The sequence below is a fragment of the Panulirus ornatus genome, chromosome 37, assembly GCF_036320965.1.
Source record: "Panulirus ornatus isolate Po-2019 chromosome 37, ASM3632096v1, whole genome shotgun sequence".
NCBI lineage: Eukaryota > Metazoa > Arthropoda > Malacostraca > Decapoda > Palinuridae > Panulirus > Panulirus ornatus.
This window is the reverse complement of record NC_092260.1, coordinates 15,499,585-15,522,705: the sequence shown is the minus strand read 5'-3', so window position 1 is coordinate 15,522,705 and position 23,121 is coordinate 15,499,585. Positions and strand designations below refer to the sequence as shown.

The following is a 23,121-nucleotide window of genomic DNA, read 5'->3' as shown; positions in this document are numbered from 1 at the left end:
AGTGAAGCAATCACTAAACACTGGTAAGAAAACTATCACTCTGTAGATCTTAACAACTCAGTCCCATAGTACCCCTCATCTGATTATGCAACCTGTAATGTCACTGAATCATTCTTAATTGCTAATACTAAGACCTTTAATTTGTCCCTATGTAACTCTGAAGCACATATGTTTATCAACGAGATCATTATGAAAGAATTATCAAGAAACGGTAACATCAGAGAAGTACTGGGACACACATCTCGATAACCATGCCAACCTCCTCAAACAGTCTCCCTTAGCTACGGGGTGTCCTCCTGACCCCATTTTCCCTTTAACAGTCTAACCAGTGTCTATCTCATCAAGGCAATGATAGGACAGAGCCTACGTATTGACAGGAATTAAAAACTTTATGAATTGTTTGCACCCGATGAGGTGGACTGCCTCCATGAAACCTGCAGAGCAGCATGTAATGAACAATACATGATAAATAAAATTATCTGAATTCCTACTGAAATGCAATTTCACCATCACAAATATCATCACAGACTACAGCGATTATCATATCAACACACACACACACACACACACACACACACACACACACAGAGGTTGGTGACTGAGTTTGGAAAAGTGTGTGAAAGGAGAAAGTTGAGAGTAAATGTGAATAATACCATGGTTATTAGGTTTAGTAGGGTTGAGGGACAAGTTAATGAAATGTAAGTTTGAATGGAGAAAAATTGGAGGAAGTGAAGTGTTTTAGATATCTGGGAGTGGACTTAGCAGCGGATGGAACCATGGATGCGGAAGTGAGTCACAGGATGGGGGAGGCAGCAAAGGTTCTCAGAGCGAAGAAGAATGTGTGGAAGGAGAGAACGTGATCTTGGAGAGCAAAACTGGGTATGTTTGAAGGAATAGTACTTCCAACAATGTTATATGGTTGCGAGGCATAGGGTTGTATAGAGAAGGGTGGGTGTTGGACATGAAATGTTTGAGGACAATATGTGGTGTGAAGTGGTTTTATCGAGTAAGTAATGAAAGGGTAAGAGAGATGTGTGGAAATAAAAGAATGTGGTTGAGATAGCAGAAGAGGGTGTGTTGAAATGGTTTGGACATTTGGAGAGAATGAATAAGGAAAGATTGACAAAGAGGATTTCAGAGGTGAAGGGAACAAGGAGAAGTGGGAGACCAAATTGGAAGTGGAAGGGTGGAGTGAAAAAGATTAGCAATTGGGGCCTGAACATACAGGAGGGTGAGAGGCATGCAAAGAATAGAGTGAATTGGAATGATGTGGTATACCGGGGTCAACATGCTGTCAATGAACTGAACCAGGGCATGTGAAGCATCTGGGGTAAACCATGGAAAAGTCTGTGGGGCCTAGATGTGGATACAGAGCTGTAGTTTCGGTGCATTACACATGACAACTGGAGAATGAGTGTGAACAAAAGTGGCCTCTTTTTTTTTTTTTTCACTACTTTGCTGAAACGTGGGGTTAGTGATGCAATTTCCTGTGTGGTAGGGTAGTGACAAGATGAATGAAGGCAAGCAAGTATGAATATGTACATGTGTATATATGTATATGTATGTATATATCGATGTGTATATGTGTGTATATATATGTGTATGGGCATTTATGTATATATGTATGTGTATATGAGTGGATGGGCCATTCTTCATCTATTTCCTGGTGCTACCTCACTGATGCGGGGAAACAGTGATTAAGTATAATAATAGTAATAATAATAATAAATGTATATATGTATGTTTGTATCAGGGTGAAGTGCCGAGGATTGGCAGAAAGCATGCAAAGTGCCACAGTACAAAGGCAAAGGGGTTAAAGGTGAGTGTTCACACTACAGAGGAATAAGTCTGTTGAGTATTCCTGGGAAATCATATGGGAGGGTAATGGATGAGAGGAAGAAGGTATATACAGAGTGTTAGATTAGGGAGGAGCAGTGTGGATTCAGAAGTGGTAGAGGATGTGTGGATCAGGTGTTTGCTTTGAAGAATGTGTGTGAGAAATAAAACATATGGATCTGTAAGTAGCATTTATGGATATATAGATGGCATATGATAGGGTTGATAGTGAAGCTTTGTGGAAGGTCTTAAGAGTATAAGGTGTGGGAGGTAAGCAGCTAGAAGCAGTAAAAAGTTGTTATCAAGGGTGAAGGGCATGTGTATGAGTAGAAAGAGAGGAAAGCGATTGGTTCTCAGTAAATGTTAGTCTAAAGGAGGGGTGGGTGATGTCCCAATGGTTGTTCAATTTGTGTATGGATTGGGTGGTTAGGGAGGGAAGTGCTAGAGTTCAGGAGAAAGGGGCGAGTATGCAGTCTGTTGGGGACAAGAGGGCCTGGAAAGTGAGTCAGTTGTTGTTCGCCGATGATACAGCTCTGGTGGCTGATTCAAGTGAGAAACTGAAGAGGCTGGTGACTGAGTTTGGAGAAGTGTGTGAAAGGAGAAAGTTGAGAGTAAATGTGAATATGAGCAAGGTCATTAATTTCAGTAGGGTTGAGGGAAAAGTTAATTGGGATGCAAAGCTTAAATGGAGAAAAATTGGAGGAAGTGAAATGTTTTAGATATCTGAGAGTGGACTTAGCAGCCAATGGAGCCATGGAAGCTGAAGTGAGTCATAGGGTGGGGAGGGAGCGAAGGTTCTGGGAGCAATGAAGAATGTCTGGAAGGAGAGAATGTTATCTTGGAGAGCAAAAATGGGTATGTTTGAAGGAAAAGTAGTCTCAACAATTTTATATGGTAGCAAGGCATGGGCTACAAGAAGGGTTGTACAGAGGAGGGTGGAAGTGTTGGAAATGAAATGTTTCAGGATAATATGTGGTGTGAGGTGAACCAAGGAAAGGTCAGTGGGGCCTGTGGTTTCGGTGCATTACACATGAGAGCTAGGACTGAGTGTGAACAGATGTGGCCTTTTTTTTTTGTCTGTTTTCCTGGTGCTACCTTGCTGAAGCAGGGTGTAGCGATGCTGTTTCCTGTGGGGTGGGGTAGCAACAGAAATGGATGAAGGCAAGAATGAATATGTACATGTGTATATATGTACATGTCTGTATGTGTATGTATATGAATGTATATGTATGTATATGTGCGAGTATGGGCATTTATGTACACATATATGTCTATATGAGTGGATGGGCCATTCTTCATTCATTTCCTGGTGCTACCTTACTGATGCATGTGAATGCTATCAAGTATAATAAAAAAAAAAGTTGAAAGACCTTTTGCATTGAAAGTCACTAATGGGATGGGCTTTCCTCTAATCATAAAATTACTAATATTTCAAACTCTGGAAAAGTTCCAGTTTAGGGGTATGGCAGAAATAACATCCACTACTGGAATTTTTTTCATGTAACATCAGGAATACAATAAATGTAGGTAGAAATTTGGGTATGGTTTCCATAAGTTCAGTTGATTTTCAAGTGCTACCCTTACCATAAGTTGTCAATTTTTAAGTGTTTCCCTTACTTTCATATTTTCCCACATCAGCATAGCATCTCTCTCTCTCTCAGTAAGGTAGAGCTCTTAAACACTGAACCAATTTTCAAAAGTACATCTTTTATTTTTACAGTGAGGCAAAGTTTTACAGCTTCTGCTGATTTTCAAGTGTTTCCCTTACTTTTACATTTTCACAAATCAGCAATTCCCTCCTTGATCTCAGTATGGTAAGGTATGTTGTCATATATTCCAGTGATATCTAAGGGTAATCCTCCAATGTTCATGGTATCCAACATTTTGCCAAATCAGCATAGCCCTTCCCACCATTATTCACATAAGGTTTTAAGGGTTTTGTTTCTTATAAGTATTTTCTTTATCTATACATAACATCTTTCAAGATCAGGATATCCCACCCTACTCTCATTTTCAATCAAGGAATTCAGGAGCTGCAAAGTTTTGGTCAGGAACATAAATCCCCTCACAACCTGGGTTTTAATGACTCATATAACAATATTCCCATAGAACTAAAAAAATCTCCAGAAATGTAACACCATCATTTTACAGTACTACAGTAACAATCTAAAATCAGTGTTGAAAATCTCAGGCATATAATTAAAAAGAATATTCACCAACCTGTTATCACAAGCCCATAGCCACTACGGGCTGCTAGTGCTTCTGTTAGGGCTCTTGTTTCTTCTAATCTCCGCAACACAAACTTTGCTGCCTGCACCATACCTTTGTGAGCCATACAACCTTGAGGAAGACCTTCACCATCAACCTGTTGGAAAAAAGTTCTCTGACATAATATCATCTCTCTCTCTCTCTCTCTCTCTCTCTCTCTCTCTCTCTCTCTCTCTCTCTCTCTCTCTCTCTCTCTAACAAATTCAATTAGAAAAAGTAGCAAATAAAGCATTAAAAGTTAAACATGAAGATGGGCAATGGAATTTCTAAATACAGTAATAACAAATGGAAATATGCCTCAAGAAGTCTAATCACATGCACCACAAGGATTGGTACTAGCTTTATTACTAATCTTATACATAAATGGTTCTAGCTTCACACTATGAAATAGAAGTATATTAAGATACTTAACAAGTGAGGATGTGTGGATCAGGTTTTGCCTTGAAGAATGTGTGTGTGAGAAATACTAAGGAAAACAAAGGTGGATTTGTATGTGACATTTATGGATCTGGTGAAGGCATATGATAAGGTTCATAAAGATGCTTTAGGGAAGACCTTAAGAATATATGGAGTGGGAGGTCAGCTACTAAAAGCAGTGAAAAGTTTTTATCAATGGTGTAGGCATGTGCACGAGTAGGAAGAGAGGGGAATATCAGGTTTCCAGAGAAGGTGATGTTGCCAAGTATAATAAAAAAAAAAAAAAAATAATGAAAAAAATGGCTCAGTCCTTTGTTCTCAATGCTACCTCCCTAACATGGGAAAAGGCAAATATGTATGAAGAAAAATAATAATATTTATATTTATCATACTTTATTGCTGTTTCCCACATCAGCAAGATAACACCAGGAAACAGTGAAAAATGGCCCATCCACTCATAAACACATATATATACATAAATGCCAATACACTCAAATATACATATCAATATATACATACATATTCATACATACACATGTACATATTCATACTTGCTTGGCCTCATCCATTCCTGTCGCTACCCCACCCCACAGGAAGCAGCATCGATACCCCTCGATTCAGTGAGGTAGAACCAGGAAAACAAACAAAATGGCCACAATCATTCACATTCAGTCACCAGCTGTCATGTGTAATGCACCGACACCATAGAACCCTATCCACATCCAGGCCCCACAGACCTTTCCATGGTTTACCCCAGATGCTTCACATGCCCTGGTTCAGTCCATTGACAGCACATCAACCCCAGTATAACACATTATTCCAATTCACCCCATTCCTTGCACACCTCTCACCCTCCAGCATGTTCTGGCCCCGATCGCTCAAAATATTTTTCACTCCATCATTCCACCTCTAATTTAGTCTCCTGCTTCTCCTTGTTCCCTCTACCTCTTTGTCATCTTTCCTCACTCATTCTCTCCATATGTCCAAACCATTTCAACACCCTCTTCAGCTCTCTCAACCACACTCTTTTTATTTCCACACATATTGACAGAATGAGCAATGAGATGTTGATAAAAAAGATTTATGTGTATCAAGTGTGGAGAGGACAAGAGAACAGGGAGACTAATTTGGAGAGGGAAGGATGGAATGAAAAATATTTTGATTAGCTTGGGCCTGAACATGCAGGTGGGTGAAAAGTGTGCACAGGAGATAGAGAACTAAAGCGATGTGTTATACTGGGGGCCATGTGCTGTCAATGGACTGAACCAGGGTACATATGATGCGAACAAAGGAAACCAAGGAAAGGCCTACCAGGCCTGGTTGTGGTTAAGGGGCTTTGGTATCTGTGCATGACACACAAGAGCAAAAGTATGGATGTGAGAAAACGAGGCCATTTCTTTTGTCTATTTCTGGCACTACCTCACTAGTGCAGGAAATGGCAAATGTATGGAAAACAATTATGACGACCTCCCATTGTAAACAAGTTTTTCTCTTTGATGCTCATACGGACTCTGCTTGGTAGTATGAATACATTAAATGAATTGCCACTGATCCATAAGGACACTGTAATGCAACCAAAGGTTAGCCCAAAGATATGAATTTCAGCTTAGCAAAGATGGGAGAATTCTATCCATCATATATGGTAATGTTTTGGGAAGTTTAACAAATATGAAATAACATTAACAGAATCAATAATAGATCTAAGAATATCAAACAAATATAATATGAAACCCATACTAACACTTGTACACTGGACATTGAGGTCGGTGATGGCATCATGAAGTGACAATGTTCCACGAATTGCAACGACAACATGCTGAGTTTCATCATCAATTGCAACAAAAAATGGAACCTGAAACAAAGTGTATTCATACAATTATTACACTTCAAGAAATCCAAATGCTACTAACATATTCATGAGAAATAATAATATAAGAGCTGTACTTTTGCTATAACTGGTAAAACTGTCAATTTTGAGATTTGAAAAACCTTTATCTCTCCATGTTGGTGTCCTGTGACCATGAAAGATTATGTGTATGCTTTGAGTGATTTTTCAACTAATCTTTGTTCTTTTCTACATTTTTCTCTTCCTTCAAAATCCAAAAATACTTTCCCTTGTCTCTTTTCTCTTTCAATGACCTCTCTACGTTTCAATTATGGCCAAGCCTTGGTGTGAATGGGCCTCCAACATAAGAAGTGACTCCATCATTCACTATTATTTATTTATTTATTTTATTTTGCTTTGTCGCTGTCTCCCACGTTTGCGAGGTAGCACAAAGAACAGACGAAAGAAATGGCCCAACCCACCCACATACACATGTATATACATACACTTCCACACACGCAAATATACATACCTATACATCTCAATGTACACATATATATACACACACAGACATATACATATATACACATGTACATAATTCATAGTCTGCCTTTATTTATTCCCATCGCCACCTCGCCACACATGGAATAACATCCCCCTCCCCCCTCATGTGTGCGAGGTAGCGCTAGGAAAAGACAACAGAGGCCCCATTCATTCACACTCAGTCTCTAGCTGTCATGCAATAATGCCCGAAACTACAGCTCCCTTTCCACATCCAGGTCCCACACAACTTTCCATGGTTTACCCCAGATGCTTCACATGCCCTGATTCAATCCATTGACAGCATGTCGACCCCGGTATACCACATCGATCCAATTCACTCTACTCCTTGCCCGCCTTTCACCCTCCTGCATGTTTAGGCCCCGATCACTCAAAATCTTTTACACTCCATCTTTCCAACTCCAATTTGGTCTCCCACTTCTCCTCGTTCCCTCCACCTCCGACACATATATCCTCTTGGTCAATCTTTCCTCACTAATTCTCTCCATGTGCCCAAACCATTTCAAAACACCCTCTTCTGTTCTCTCAACCACGCTCTTTTTATTTCCACACATCCCTCTTACCCTTACATTACTTACTCGATCAAACCACCTCACACCACACATTGTCCTCAAACATCTCATTTCCAGCACATCCACCCTCCTGCGTACAACTCTATCCATAGCCCACACCTCACAACCATACAACATTGTTGGAACCACTATTCCTTCAAACATACCCATTTTTGCTTTCCGAGATAATGCTCTCGACTTCCAAACATTCTTCAAGACTCCCAGGATTTTCACCCCCTCCCCCACCCTATGATTCACTTCCGCTTCCATGGTTCCATCCGCTGCCAAATCCACTCCCAGATATTTAAAACACTTTACTTCCTCCAGTTTTTCTCCATTCAAACTTACCTCCCAATTGACTTGACCCTCAACCCTACTGTACCTAATAACCTTGCTCTTATTCACATTTACTCTTAACTTCCTTCTTTCATACACTTTACCAAACTCAGTCACCAGCTTCTGCAGTTTCTCACATGAATCAGCCACCAGCGCTGTTAGCATTTATTATCTTCTCTTCTAATTGTTCTACTCTTTCCCTGCTTGTTGCATAACTTACCTTTTCCCTCCATTCTCTTATTCTATTCATAAATTTTCCTACATCCTGGAATTCTTCTCTTTTAATTAATATAATTTCCTTTGTGAGGCACCAATTATGTAAGCAGATGACTTATACTCTAGTACAATTGCATTTCTTTTGCAATGCTTTAATCAAAAACTTTAATATCATTTGTGTTCTCTATCATATTATCTGAACTGTTCCATTCTAAATTGTCTGAGCTAAAACTGAAGTTGTCTCCAATAAATTCATCTGTTATTCCACTTTTATAGTTTTATTCTATTCCTACTTTACAATTTGAAGACACTACTATAACGGTATAATCTATCTAGATACTTGTTTTGGACACTTCAATGTCTGCCATTAATTCTATATCATCAGTAATGTTATCAACTCTTGTTGGTCAAAATGTAACCAGAATTAAATGCCTTAAATATGGCTAAAAGTTTGTTCAACATCAACTTGTTTGAAATTAAATTTTTATCTAAGTTCTATACCACTTTTTTACCATTCTATGAAATTAATATTGAAGTTACCAAACTAGATTAATGTTGATTCTGGTTGTTCTAAATTCTTTAGTGTCTCCTCAGTTTTTGTCACCACTATGTTGAATTTTGCCATTTTTGTTCTGAGTGGTCTGTAAGTTACAATGTTATTTGTGTTTACAGCTGAAATATGTAATGCAAGCATGTTTTACATTTCTTGTGAGATGATCTCAAGATTTGATTCACCCTAACTTACTACTAACATAAACTGCAACTCCACCTTGCCTAATTTTATCTATTTTTTTTTCATACTTCTCGCCATTTCCCGCATTAGCGAGGTAGTGTTAAGAACAGAGGACTGAGCCTTTGAGGGAAATCCTCACTTGGCCTCCTTCTCTGTTTCTTCTTTTCGAAAGTTAAAAAAGAGAGGGGAGGATTTCCAGCCCCCCACCCCCTCCCCTTTTAGTTGCCTTCTATGACACGCAGGAAATACATGGGAAGTATTCTTTCTCCCCTATCCCCAGAGATAAATTTTATCTCTATAAACTTTAAAAAGTCTCCTATTCTTTTAAACTGGCTTTGTTTTTCTATTTTTTCATTCATTCATGTATTAACAAGATTAAAAAGTATTATAAAAGTATTAAGTTATTGTCCCTTGTATGCTTACAAAAAAATATTTGTTCTGAAATTTTCAGTATGAAATATAATATTTTCCATGAATCATTCCTTTTACTATCACTCATAACAATTCTGAGCTTGTCTGTTTGTGATGTTGAACAATTTTGATATATATCATCTGGTTTAGTAGTTTTCTTCCTCCATTAGCATCTCAGCTAGAAAATTGTTAATATCCATGCTTTCATTCCTGCTCCCATTATGTCCTCTTCTTAACCCTTCACTTAATCTATTTTCCATCTTTTAATCTGGATTATCTCTATTGCTCAAATCTTTTCCCTGATTTCATGCCTTCTACTTTCATCAATTCAATGTCTCCAAATCTTGATATCATTCAATACATTTGCAAGCTTTTCTGTCCCAATTCTTGTTCTCTGTATCCATCCTGACCAACAAAATTTCTCCTCCATTTCATATGAACCAATATTCTACTGTTCTATATAAACCTTGCCCAGCTCTATTAATCTTTTTAGATGCAAAAATCTGTATCTGCCTCCACACCAGAGGGTGTGGTAGGCCCTAGACGAGAAGGCAGATGAGGGCCTGGAAGCCTGAACCTTAATATCTTTTAACCTATTTGCTGTTTACATCACATATACACGAGTCAGTTTCTGATTCCCCATAATTGCATTAGCAATGTGCATCATTATATTCTCACTTTTTTATTTTGTGCAATAAGCTGCTGCTTATTGTCTTTCTAGGAGGTACTATTACCAGTTTGTAATGATTTCCACTACACTGGAGGTGTGTGTAACAAAATGCATCAGTTTATCACAATAAATTGTAGGGTGAAAGTGCAGCTTAAAAAACAACTACAGGAATTATTCTGAGAATATAGCTCTGATTATAATGAAAACACCTATGATACCATTACAAGGATAATGATGATGATTGGGGTGCCTTGTAGCTCTATGCATTGAAAGTAATGATCATAATGCTTGGTAATGAAGAAATGTTCAGATTCCTGTACAGGATGCAACTTCGATAACTATTTTGAACTCTTAAGACCTAAAATTGGCTTTAGCAGTGGCTTTAAGAAAAAATTATTAGAATATAAACCCCCCAGTGTGAAAAAAGTAAAAGTATAAATGTACCGATGCATTCAATAAATTTACCTTGAGGCACAGTCAACTGTAGTGACCTGGCTCAGACGAGCCACAATGATTCCACCCTCTTCACTGAATAACCTTATTCAGTTGTTTGCAATACACTGTCCATCTGTATATATTGTATATATCATATATTGTGCTACATATATTAAATATAGTTTACTATATATTTCAATGATTTTGTATAGGTGATGTTTACCATTTACTGTATACATTACCATATGGCAAGCATTCATAAAAAATGCACATCAAAAAGCAATTGTGACACCAAAATCAACAGGAAAATTCATAATCACAGGTTGAGTATCCCTTATTCGAAATGCATGGGAGCAGAAGTGTTGTGGATTTTGAATTTTTTAGGATTTTGGAATATTTGAATATACAAAATGAGATATGTGGAAAATAGAATGGTATGGAAATATACAAGTTAGAGCTGGCTGAGACATACCTCAATGTTTCAACCATTCAGCGATCTTCCTCAGGAGACACTGATCCCAGCATTCGGCAGGACTGTGTTCCCCAGAAAGTGATGGTCACACAGTCTGATGCCTTGGCATCAGACTGTGTGATTGCTGCCTTCACCCAATCACAGCAATTTCCGCTGCCTGACATGACCAGCAGATGAACCCAGACCTTGTGTTGCCGATGTTCTTAATCCCTTCATCTAGGTAAGCTCTCACACTGTCACTAAATGGTTGACACCGAGGCAACTACAGGCAAGTGACAAACTGTTTAGTGATTAATGCGAGAGCTTACCTAAAGGGAGGGATGAAGGAAAACGTTAAGACAAGGTCTGGGTTCATCTATTGGTCACATCAGGCAGTGGAGATCACTGTGAATCGATGGAGGCAGCAGGATAAGCAATCCAAACAGAGACTGACAAGCTAAGGTGTCCAAACGGGTGACCATCATTTGCTGGGGAACATAGTCCCAATGAATGCTGGAATCAGTATCTCTTGAGGAAGACCACTGAATGGTTGAAATGTTGAGGTATGTCTAAGCTCTAACCTGTTGGTTTCCATACCATCCTGTTTTCCACATTTGTCATGATAGATAATAGATAATGAGATATCTTGGGGATGGAACCCAAGTGCAAACACAAAATCCATTCATGTTTTATATAAAATTTACACACAGCCTGAAGGTAATGTATACAAAAATCTGAATAATTTTGCACATGAAACAAAGTTTGTGTAACAATGAACATCAGAAAGCTAAGGTGTCACAATGTCAGACGCCCATGTGGAAAACCTGTGTTTGTTTGGCATCACCTTTATTCCTGACTCTGAATTCATATGCCACTGATAAGCAATCTTTTCTTAAACTTCTTCACACAGCAAAGAATACGCAAAATCACAATGAGTAAAGCATGTAGATCTGGTGGTGATGATGTTTTGTAACAAACTGGTGCCAACACAGCATCAGAGCCCAGCATGGGCAAGTGAGGTCAGGTGTGGAAATTTCCACTCGTAACAGCATGTTGCTGCCCAAAAAGTTTCAGATTTTGGAGCATTTTGAATCTTCAAATTAGGGATGCTCAACCTGTATCATAAAGCTTTTTGCTACGGTAGTAGTGATTACCTCAATATAATCATTTGCTCATTCAATACTTACTATTTAGTGTATAGAGTATCATACAGCAATCTTATATAAGTATGGTAAAAAATGTCCAAACTGATAAATGTCAAAAGCATTTGTGCTATGGCAGTAATTACCTCAAAATAATCGCTTTATTACAATGAACTTCTTATAATATTTACATGACTTCTGTCCATGACTGGAGCCTTCAACATTAAAGAAAAAAATCATGAGGTAAACAATATCATAGAACAATCACTTACAAACAAAAACATAAAAACACTATAAAACATTTATATCATGGCATTTCCAATTACCTCAATGTAATCATTCTGTAATAGGGAAGTTGTTAAAAAATTCACTATTTGGTCTTCACTACATCATAGTAAAATCATTTACGAACATATGCATGTAAAAAAATATGCCACCAAAAAAAATTCAAATCTTAAAATATGAACCACTTATGTTATGGCAGCAGCAATTACCTCAATGTAACACTTTTGTACGAGAGGCATTGTTAAAACACACACTATTTTGTCTACTCATTTCTACTCTGCAATCATTTATGAACTAAAGCAAATAAAAAATGAAACACCAAAAACAGCATCACGAATTGATTATTAACATAAATATTTACATGCCAGGAGAGGTGTACGAAAGTGAGGGGTATATCTTGAAAGACAGTGCATCTAACACAGATCATGTGGCTCATGAGTGATGCTCAATTTCACTTTTCATTTATCATGTCATATCTTTCATTTTTCTTAGTGCACTAATATTCACAATTTATACAATTTTTTTTTTTAAATCACAGATAAGAAATCCAGCTTCTATGATGCCAGTGAATGGGTTTCAAAACTCTAACCTTACTCTACATACTTCCATACTCCACAAAATCTAGAAAATCCTACTTCTATAAAATCAAAATTTTTATGGCATTTACATACATCATTTACAAAACATAATCTGAGTGCATAACTACTACACAATACTGAAGAAAAAAAATCCAGAATACCTAAACAAAAAACTGAAAATACTGAGCTCTTCTTATTAAAAGAAAGTGGCAAATCTATCAGGAAAGAAACATGTAACAAATTACCTCATATATCTTGTTGTGGAAAGTGACGTAGGTGATACTCTCCTCAGAGAGGTCAGTGATAGCCTTAAGGGCTGCAGTGTGGCACAGGCAACAGTTGTCCTGCATTACATATGGTGGCGCTGATCTGCAAGTTGTGGTTTACTATCAGTTTACTGAATTAAATGAAACATGGCAAAATAGGGCAAAGACTACCAAAATGCAATACTGATGACAGCTTAAGTTGGTACCTCAATAAATATGATCTTTCAAATGTTAACAATGTCAGTCTCTCCAGTCTTCTTGTGAATAGAGTAATTACATGTACAGACAAAATGAAAACACAATAAATGGTTCAAATAATGATATTTAACCTAAAAAGGAAAAGCCAAAGACAAGTTCTCAAAACCTATCCATGATTCAGATAAATCATGCGAAGTATTTCTGACAGAGAAATCTAATACATACACCACCACAAACAAGTAAACATGGGTAATCAGCAGAAATATACACACCATAAATCAAGCCAATCACAGTGTGCTATATAAGAATGCCTCTCAGTCAATCATATTGAAAGTTTTATGTTGTGTTTTAATGCTATTTCTGCACCACCTTTTCCCATCAAATTTTATTTTGTGAGACTAACAATGGATTGTAATGAAGTGGCAGAGCTTGCAAGTGGTGTACCCCTTCTTTGTTAATTTGTTACTTCACTACATATCTGACTTGGTGAACCATACTACTGCTCTTTGAAAACACCCATCTACTGTAAGTGTCTATTTCCAGTACGTTTGGTACTCATCAAATTCCTGTCAAATTTGTCTGAATTCTTCAGTGGTGACTCATGGAAAGTTCTATACTTCATTGGGTAGATAACTGAATAGCCTCTCCATTTTTCTAGGAGGGTTTTCATGTATATTTATTCAATGTCTCTGGTATATTTCCAGGTAGTACTGTCAATGTGTGAAAAGATCCTACATTCTCTCAAATTCAGTGATTTGATCCTGTTAGTCATTGACCATCCACCAGAGCAATATTCAATTCTGCTATCTATACAAACCATGAACATTTTCATCAACTTTCTCTCACTGTGAATGTTCTTATTAAACTGGCCATCAAAATTCATCTTTTTTTCTAATCAAGGATGCAGTGTAGCTTTGCTAGACCAATTTCCTATGCAGATTACGAATGTTTAGTCCATTTCAGTACAATGCATCTCTTTTTCTTTCTACAGATACAAACTCTTTCAGTTCAACTGTAGCTACATGATGCATTGGCAAAAGTAAAATAAGATTTGTACCAGATTAAACTTTTTACTGCAAAAATTCAGTATTCCTTGAAAGAAGGTATACAAAGAAGATACTATCCAGAAGAACAGGCTAAAAAAAGGTGAGCTTTTAACCTTCTATGGCACTCTTCACAAGTTAAAAGTGCTAAACTTTGAACCTGCTGTGGTGCCCTGACTCAGGTTCTTCCCTGTATAACATCCAGCAGTAATCTGCAGGCATTCCCTCCTTCCAGAAACCCTGGTATTGATGCTCCATCACAATGATGTCCTGATGGAAGTACTCTCCTTGTTCATCAGACACTGCTCTAAGGTTCTTTGAAAAAATATCCAGACGTGAATGGAGTAAATGCACCTTGAGCGACATCATACATCCCATAGCAGCACAGGATTTCAGAAGTCTTTACATGCCGCCTTCAAAACCCGGAGATCTTATGTTTCACAATAAACCTGCACAAAGCCAACCAAGAGAGTTCAAGGCCTCCATCTCTAAGATGTAATTGTAGTCTTTCAGAAATTCCTTTATCTGCACACTGGCAAAGATGCCTTCTTTCGATTTAGCCTCAGTGATCTTCAGAAATTTTTCCACCACATACTCAAATCCTTTTGAGTTTCTCTTAGCTAGTGTTTTCACAAATTGCTTCATGAGACCAGGCTTTATGAAGAGAGGGGGAAGAAGAACATTTTGTGGCTCAACCAGAAGCTTATCCTGGAAACTCAAAATTCCTGGCTCATATGATCTTTGTTGAGGCCAGTCTGATTCCATATTATGCCTGGCCGTTGCTTGAATATCCCAGACGCATTAAAAACAGCAGTATTTTGCGAATCCTGACTGCATTCCCATCAGCATGCCGATCACTTTAAAGCCCCCACATATTTTCCAGTCATAATTTTTGTACTTTTTTGGCACCTAGGAGTGCTTGCATGTTCTCATAACACTCTTTCATGTGCAGTGAATGCCCCATAGAAACAGAGGGTTTCTTGTTCCCATTGTGCGGCAGCACCATTTTCAGACTTCTCTTTGATGAGTTAATGAACAAGTGCCAGTGAGAGGGATCAAGTTCTTGGGATACACAGTGGAATAATGCTTCAAAGTTGTTGCTGTAACAATGACCCATCCAATGAAAAATGAGAAGCAAGAGTCAGACTCCTTTTCCTGAAATAAGTTATGTGAGCATCTTTCTTGAGCAGACATTTTTCTTTTAGACGAAATGCTAAAAGTTCAGCTTTATATTTTTGGGCAGTGCCAAATCTCGGACCAAATCATTTAATTCTCCTCGAGACAATTTCTTTAGTTCGTCATCAAATACAAACTCCAAATCTGTTCCTGTTTCTTCCACTGCAGCAGCAGTTTCCTCACCATACTCTTCATCATTGCAACTTCCAATGCAGTCCTCCGGTGAAAGTGGAAAGGGAAGCTTGTCATTGTTGTACATCACTGGTCATCTTGTAGAGTCCAGGATAGGGTAGGCAATCCTGTGCTTGTTTGTAGCAGAAATGTTGAAGTGATACAAGAAAACGGATTGCATTTCTGAAATCAGTGACCAAAAATACATCAAGTACACCACACACTATGGATGATGAAATTATCAGACTTGCCAGTGCTATCTTTTCAATGTGGACAATATATCTAAGTTTGTTGTTCGTGAAAACTTCTAGATCTTTTTAATAATTATGGTGGATTGCATGGGTGCAGATTCCCCTACCTGCTCAAGAATTTTGAGAGCTGTCCCAGTCACAGAACAATTAAGGCCTAACAAATACACAATCTGTGATGGAGTTTCACCCTTCTCAAACCACTTTACTGTATCTAACTTCATCTCCAAGGTTTTGCTTCAAGCTTCCTAAGTGCATCAGCATCAGTTGCATCTCTCTTCCAGTTCTTGGAAAAAATGAAGATTACTAAAGGGGGCAAAAATAAAAAAAAAGCCAGTCAGCAAAGGCAAACAACAAGCACATAGTTAGGAGGAAGCAATGTTCCTCTCAGGGATGCAGTGTTCTGTGGAGGGAAGCAGTTATGCAGTATTCCTTGGACAAAGCATTGTTCCTTGGCAGGAAGCAAAGGTGCTGAGTACCATTCCACAGTCAGCAAGTGTGATGACTGACGGGTGAGTTAACATGTACTGTAATGTATGAGTAATGTTGTGAGTGAAGTAGTTATGGTAGTGTTGACAAAATATGACTTACACTCATCTTCAAAAGCTTACCAATACCTTTAACATAATGTTACTGAAACACTGCCTACCTATCAACAGAGAATCTTATCTATTTAATAACAGAGCACTGTACTTCAGGAAAACAACAACCCCATAGCTGGAAAAGAATCAGCATTTCTTTGGGGGAGCGGTGTATTCTCATTCCATACCCTCAAGCATACTATATAAGAATCTTTGTGCCCTTAAGACCCCTTCCCTCAGCATCTCCAAAACTCATCATAAACTCTGGTTGCCTTACAATATTTCATCTCTTTTAATTGTTTTAAAGATCTCATAATGCTCAATATACCTTAAACACCTGCCCTTACCACCATATCTTCCTTCATCTAGACTTTATATTAATATCACTGAACTTTGATTTTTCAAAATCTAATAACTCTTCAAAGTATTAATCCCTGCATAAATCCTTTTGGATGTTAATGTGCTGAGAGGTGCAACTGGAGGGACGCCTGATCATTATCTTGTGGAGGATAAGGTGAAGATTTGTATGGGTTTTCAGAGAAGAGGGAATGTTGGGGTGAAGAGGGTGGTGAGAGTAAGTGAGCTTGGGAGAGGAAGTACCAGGACAGACTGAGTACAGAATGGAAAAAGGTGAGAACAATGGAAGTAAGGGGAGTGGGGGAGGAATGGGATGTATTTAGGGAATCAGTGATGGATTGCGCAAAAGATGCTTGTGGCATGAGAAGAGTGGGAGGCGGGTTGATTAGAAAGGGTAGTGAGTGGTGGGATGAAGAGGTAAGATTATTAGTGAAAGAAAAGAGAGAGGCATTTGGACGATTTTTGCAGGGAAAAAATGCAATTGAGTGGGAGATGTACAAAAGAAAGAGACAGGAGGTCACGAGAAAGGTGCAAGAGGTGAAAAAGAGGGCAAATGAGAGTTGGGGTGAGAGAGTATCATTAAATTTTAGGGAGAATAAAAAGATGTTCTGGAAGGAGGTAAATAAAGTGCGTAAGACAAGGGAGCAAATGGGAACTTCAGTGAAGGGCGCAAATGGGAAGGTGATAACAAGTAGTGGTAATGTGAGAAGGAGATGGAGTGAGTATTTTGAAGGTTTGTTGAATGTGTTTGATGATAGAGTGGCAGATATAGGGTGTTTTGGTCGAGGTGGTGTGCAAAGTGAGAGGGTTAGGGAAAATGATTTGGTAAACAGAGAAGAGGTAGTAAAAGCTTTGTGGAAGATGAAAGCCGGCAAGGCAGCAGGTTTGGATGGTATTGCAGTGGAATTTATCAAAAAAGAGGGTGACTGTATTGTTGACTGGTTGGTAAGGTTATTTAATGTATGTATGACTCATGGTGAGGTGCCTGAGGATTGGCGGAATGCGTGCATAGTGCCATTGTACAAAGGCAAAGGGGATAAGAGTGAGTGCTCAAATTACAGAGGTATAAGTTTGTTGAGTATTCCTGGTAAATTACATGGGAGGGTATTGATTGAGAGGGTGAAGGCATGTACAGAGCATCAGATTGGGGAAGAGCAGTGAGGTTTCAGAAGTGGTAGAGGATGTGTGGATCAGGTGTTTGCTTTGAAGAGTGTATGTGAGAAATACTTAGAAAAGCAAATGGATTTGTATGTAGCATTTATGGATCTGGAGAAGGCATATGATAGACTTGATAGAGATGCTCTGTGGAAGGTACTTAGAATATATGGTGTGGGAGGCAAGTTGTTAGAAGCAGTGAAAAGTTTTTATCGAAGATGTAAGGCATGTGTACGTGTAGGAAGAGAGGAAAGAGATTGGTTCTCAGTGAATGTAGGTTTGCGGCAGGGGTGTGTGATGTCTCCATGGTTGTTTAATTTGTTTATGGATGGGGTTGTTAGGGAGGTGAATGCAAGAGTTTTGGAAAGAGGGGCAAGTATGAAGTCTGTTGTGGATGAGAGAGCTTGGGAAGTGAGTCAGTTGTTGTTTGCTGATAATACAGCGCTGGTGGCTGATTCATGTGAGAAACTGCAGAAGCTGGTGACTGAGTTTGGTAAAGTGTGTGGAAGAAGAAAGTTAAGAGTAAATGTGAATAAGAGCAAGGTTATTAGGTACAGTAGGGTTGAGGGTCAAGTCAATTGGGAGGTAAGTTTGAATGGAGAAAAACTGGAGGAAGTAAAGTGTTTTAGATATCTGGGAGTGGATCTGGCAGCGGATGGAACCATGGAAGCGGAAGTGAATCATAGGGTGGGGGAGGGGGCGAAAATCCTGGGAGCCTTGAAGAATGTGTGGAAGTCAAGAACATTATCTCGGAAAGCAAAAATGGGTATGTTTGAAGGAATAGTGGTTCCAACAATAGAGTTGTGCGCAGGAGGATGGATGTGCTGGAAATGAGATGTTTGAGGACAATGTGTGGTGTGAGGTGGTTTGATCGAGTAAGTAATGTAAGGGTAGTTGAGAGAGCAGAAGAGGGTGTTTTGAAATGGTTTGGGCACATGGAGAGAATGAGTGAGGAAAGATTGACCAAGAGGATATATGTGTCGGAGGTGGAGGGAACGAGGAGAAGTGGGAGACCAAATTGGAGGTGGAAAGATGGAGTGAAAAAGATTTTGTGTGATCGGGGCCTGAACATGCAGGAGGGTGAAAGGAGGGCAAGGAATAGAGTGAATTGGATTGATGTGGTATACCGGGGTTGATGTGCTGTCAGTGGATTATATCAGGGCATGTGAAGCGTCTGGGGTAAACCATGGAAAGTTGTGTGGGGCCTGGATGTGGAAAGGGAGCTGTGGTTTCGGGCATTACTGCATGACAGCTAGAGACTGAGTGTGAACGAATGGGGCCTTTGTTGTCTTTTCCTAGTGCTACCTCACACACATGAGGGGGGGAGGGGGATGGTATTTCATGTGTGGCGAGGTGGCGATGGGAATGAATAGGAGCAGACAGTGTGAATTGTGTGCATGGGTATATGTGTCTGTGTGTGTATATATATGTGTACATTGAGATGTATAGGTATGTATATTTGCGTGTGTATACGTGTATGTATATGCATTGTGTATGGGGGTGGGTTGGGCCATTTGTTTCGTCTGTTTCCTTGCGCTACCTAGCAAACGCGGGAGACAGCGACAAAGCAAAATAAAAAATAAAATAAATAAATCCTCCAGAATACTACATTCATTCAATATGTGGTTGTATCTTGCATGATGAACCAGTTCAATAATATGTTTGTGTATTGAAGATCGAGAATGCTAAGGACAGATACAAAGACATACAGGCTCCATTAGCAGTTGCTAATGTTGAGTTTTCATTCTCTGGACTCAGCAGAAAATTATTTCTAATTTCTTATGCAGAATAGGTTGGCAATATCATAGTGTAAAGGGGTTGGAATACTGGTCATATTCATTGTCTTCATGGCAATCACTGTTCCACCACATTTGATCTCTATGCTACTAACAATTCAAAAACCATTGCATTTGCAATAGCTGATCATGCATCCCTCACCTGGCACTGGAAAAATGAATGACACCAGGATTACACATAAGAATAATTATGGTTAAATATTCCTTCATAAAACTAATTAATGAATGACATCTCATTATAGTTACCTGCAACATGTACAGCACTGTAAGTGGGACCACATAGCACAGCATGCCTGACAGAACTGACCATATACAAACCATGGCCAACCATATGATGCTAGGGCAAATTTCATAAAATGATAAGCACTGCCAACTTTCATCCACTCAGGACGTGGTGATTGCTGGTATGGCAATCCACCTTCATCCTGTAAGGCACCTGGAAGGATGAAACACTCAGAATAGATTAAATGGACTTTGCATAACTGCCTCTTGTGCCTTAGGGAGGCTGCATCAGGAAAAATGAACACAGCCTTCACTTGCAAACATCCACTCTCTAGCTATCAAGCATAACGTACCAAACCCAGGGCCTTCCATCCACAATCAAGGCCCACAAACTACTTTGTATTTACCAAGAACAATTCATATGACCTGGTTCAGCCCAATAACAGCACAATATCCCCTATATACCACATCATGCTAATTTACTCTATCCCAAACATGCTTCTTGCCCTCCTGAATGTTCAGGCCTCAATATCTTAAAGCTTCCTTTACTCTATCCTTCTACATTCATCTTGGTTCCCATTCACCACTGATCCCTCCACTCTGGCACCCAGATCCTTAAAAAAGGCTCAAGAAAGTAATTTCTCCAAAGACAGACAGGCCTGTACTTACTGCTGAATAATATCAATCCCCTTAAACATACCTCTTACTTAAAAAATTGGTCTCTGAAACATAAACGAATGTTTGTACAATCAATTTGACAGCATTTCCAACCTGAACTGTGGATTAACTGAATAGAAAGCTTACCAAGTGATCTGTACGTACATTTCAGGATACACTTCACATATGAATTGAAGGAATGATATGCAATTCCATCTTCACATCCAAGCCAAGGTGTGACAATCACATTACTAATTTCACCAGGCCTGCTTAAGCTATGATTGAAAACCAAAACGTATAAAAGCATGAAATATGTGGGCATACAGAAGGAAAATAATTATCCTACATGTCCTCCAATCAAGAAATGGGTGGCAGCTTAAAAACTAAATAAACTGGTTACAACAACAATGCAGTAAACAAGTTAAGAAAATCTACATGCTACTAAAGCATGTTATCTCCAGGTTGAAACCTACGTACTTTGCAGGAATGGCAACCAAATGCAAACTTCTTGTACACATAAGCTTCAAAATAAAAAAAATCAGTATCTTATTTATTCACATTAATGATGAAAGACATTATGATAAACAAGAAACATCACCAGAAATCATGAAATCTAGGTCTCATAGACTTGTAGGGTATCAAGTGGGTGCATCCTGCCTTTGATTTCTGTCTCAAGTCAATGCCCCTCCAAACGATATGTAATCATTTTATGTGGATTGATCACTTTCATCTCTCAAGAGCTGATTGGACTAACTAAATATCTATAGAAACAATATCTTATAAACAATACACCATTTCACTCAAACTGGAATGTAAGTGAACACCATCACTTTTTGAAATCTAATCCAAAAAAATTAAAATAGGAAAAAATAAACATTATTATAAAAGCTCACCAATGCTGGCAGTAGATGACCGACTAATTGGCAGGTGAAGGTTGGTCTTCCTGATGGACTCCTCCCGCTGTTCCTCATATTTCCTCTTTAATCTGAGCAGCACTAGTGCTGAAGCCAAATCTGATGCTACCAAGTCACTGTCCTCAAACAGTGAGGCAAACACATCTGCAAGAATGGTGAAATTCTGAATATTCAAAACCCATTTTCTTCTATGTGCTATCTTACTGAAGGTATAGTTGTTTACAAATGAAAACCAGATAGATGTTGCATGGAAGACTTGTAGTGCCTGCAGTGCAATACATTTATTGAGAACGAAAATGTAAGTGTTGAAGGATCTCAGAAAGGTGCAAGTACAGTATTAAGCACCTTAATGATTCCTTTAAAGAAACATTCTAGAGGAAGGATAAAGTACAGGCCACCTCATCAGAACACTGTTCTAGTGTAAAGCCTAAGTCAAGCCAATAGAGGGTAATCAAAATACAAAGGAACCTTATCTAACTTTCTAATTCAATATATGTGCTGCCACAGCAATTACTAGAACAGTGTTTCTCAAGTGGGGGTCCACAAAGGGTTTTCTTGGGGGATCCACAGATGGAAAGCAGGTATGGTTGGCTGGTTATTTGGGATTTAGGCCTGTCTACTGCCCAATTCACTACAGCTGTGAAAGTGAAGCCACATCCACCAATTGAAAAATCATTAACACCTTCTTTAAGGGTTAATGACATATCTGACACCACATGCACTCTCACAATGCTTGTAGCCCTTGTACATATGGGAAGTTAAACTAGTTAGGTTACTTTTATCATCTATACATGATTTTGAATACATTCAAATAATCTTATACTTTTACCACAGTTTCAAAACAAATATGCTGATTGGATTAATTTCAAACAAAGTAAAAATTTTAACATAATTCTGGAGTAACCATATTTCATTCTAAATAAATTTGTAATAACACACCAAGGTTACCTAAATGAATTAAGTATCTCATCTACTCCCATATGCATGCATAATGTTTAGTTTGCTGCAAGCATGAAAAACATTAGATATTTTCCACAAGACAAATTACAGGATTAATTTTCAACTAAATTCCTTTATTGTATGATTACTCAAAACAATGGAAGTTTTAACCTGTGCTCAAGTGTTAATATTGCTCCATTAATGTATATAATCCAAGTACAAATACAGGCACCTCTCGATTTAAGCATAATTATGTTCTTGAAAATGGTCAGAGATATTAAAGTAAATAGTGAGGTTTAGGAAGTTTCACTATAAATAAGATAGTATCGTATACAATACCAGTGAAAAATACAGTATACATGTAACATGAAATATAAAATACTATAATAAACATATTGTTAAATGAATTCTGGGATATAAAAGCAGAAAATAACAAACAATTCCAACACATGTCTACTGCTGTTTCCAAATTGCATGCTGTGGTTGATGGAGAGACAGGAGTTGAGTGGATGAGCTAATGGGGGAGTCATTGGAGTAAGATGACACAGTTGGCGAAGGTGGTGGTGATGGTCCAGTGGGTTTGGCTATTACATCACTATATCCATGAACAAATTAAGGGCAAATCTTCTGCCACACTCTGTTTATACAAACACTTGTGATTTTCTTCCAGGCCTCACTGGTAA

General features: G+C 38.5%; 1 protein-coding gene across 2 annotated transcripts in view; it reads right to left on the bottom strand.

Annotated features, from left to right (window-relative positions):
• Positions 1 to 23,121, bottom strand: part of LOC139760523 (diacylglycerol lipase-beta-like) — a 128,226-nt gene that overhangs the window by 32,132 nt on the left and 72,973 nt on the right. For both annotated transcript variants that reach the window (XM_071683829.1, XM_071683828.1), the window contains exons 7-11: positions 21,479 to 21,643; positions 19,953 to 20,142; positions 12,961 to 13,084; positions 6,263 to 6,373; positions 4,057 to 4,201 (exon numbers count right to left, since the gene is read on the bottom strand). In XM_071683829.1, the coding sequence (XP_071539930.1) occupies positions 4,057 to 4,201; positions 6,263 to 6,373; positions 12,961 to 13,084; positions 19,953 to 20,142; positions 21,479 to 21,643 (735 nt within the window). The remainder of the gene's footprint in view (positions 1 to 4,056; positions 4,202 to 6,262; positions 6,374 to 12,960; positions 13,085 to 19,952; positions 20,143 to 21,478; positions 21,644 to 23,121) is intronic.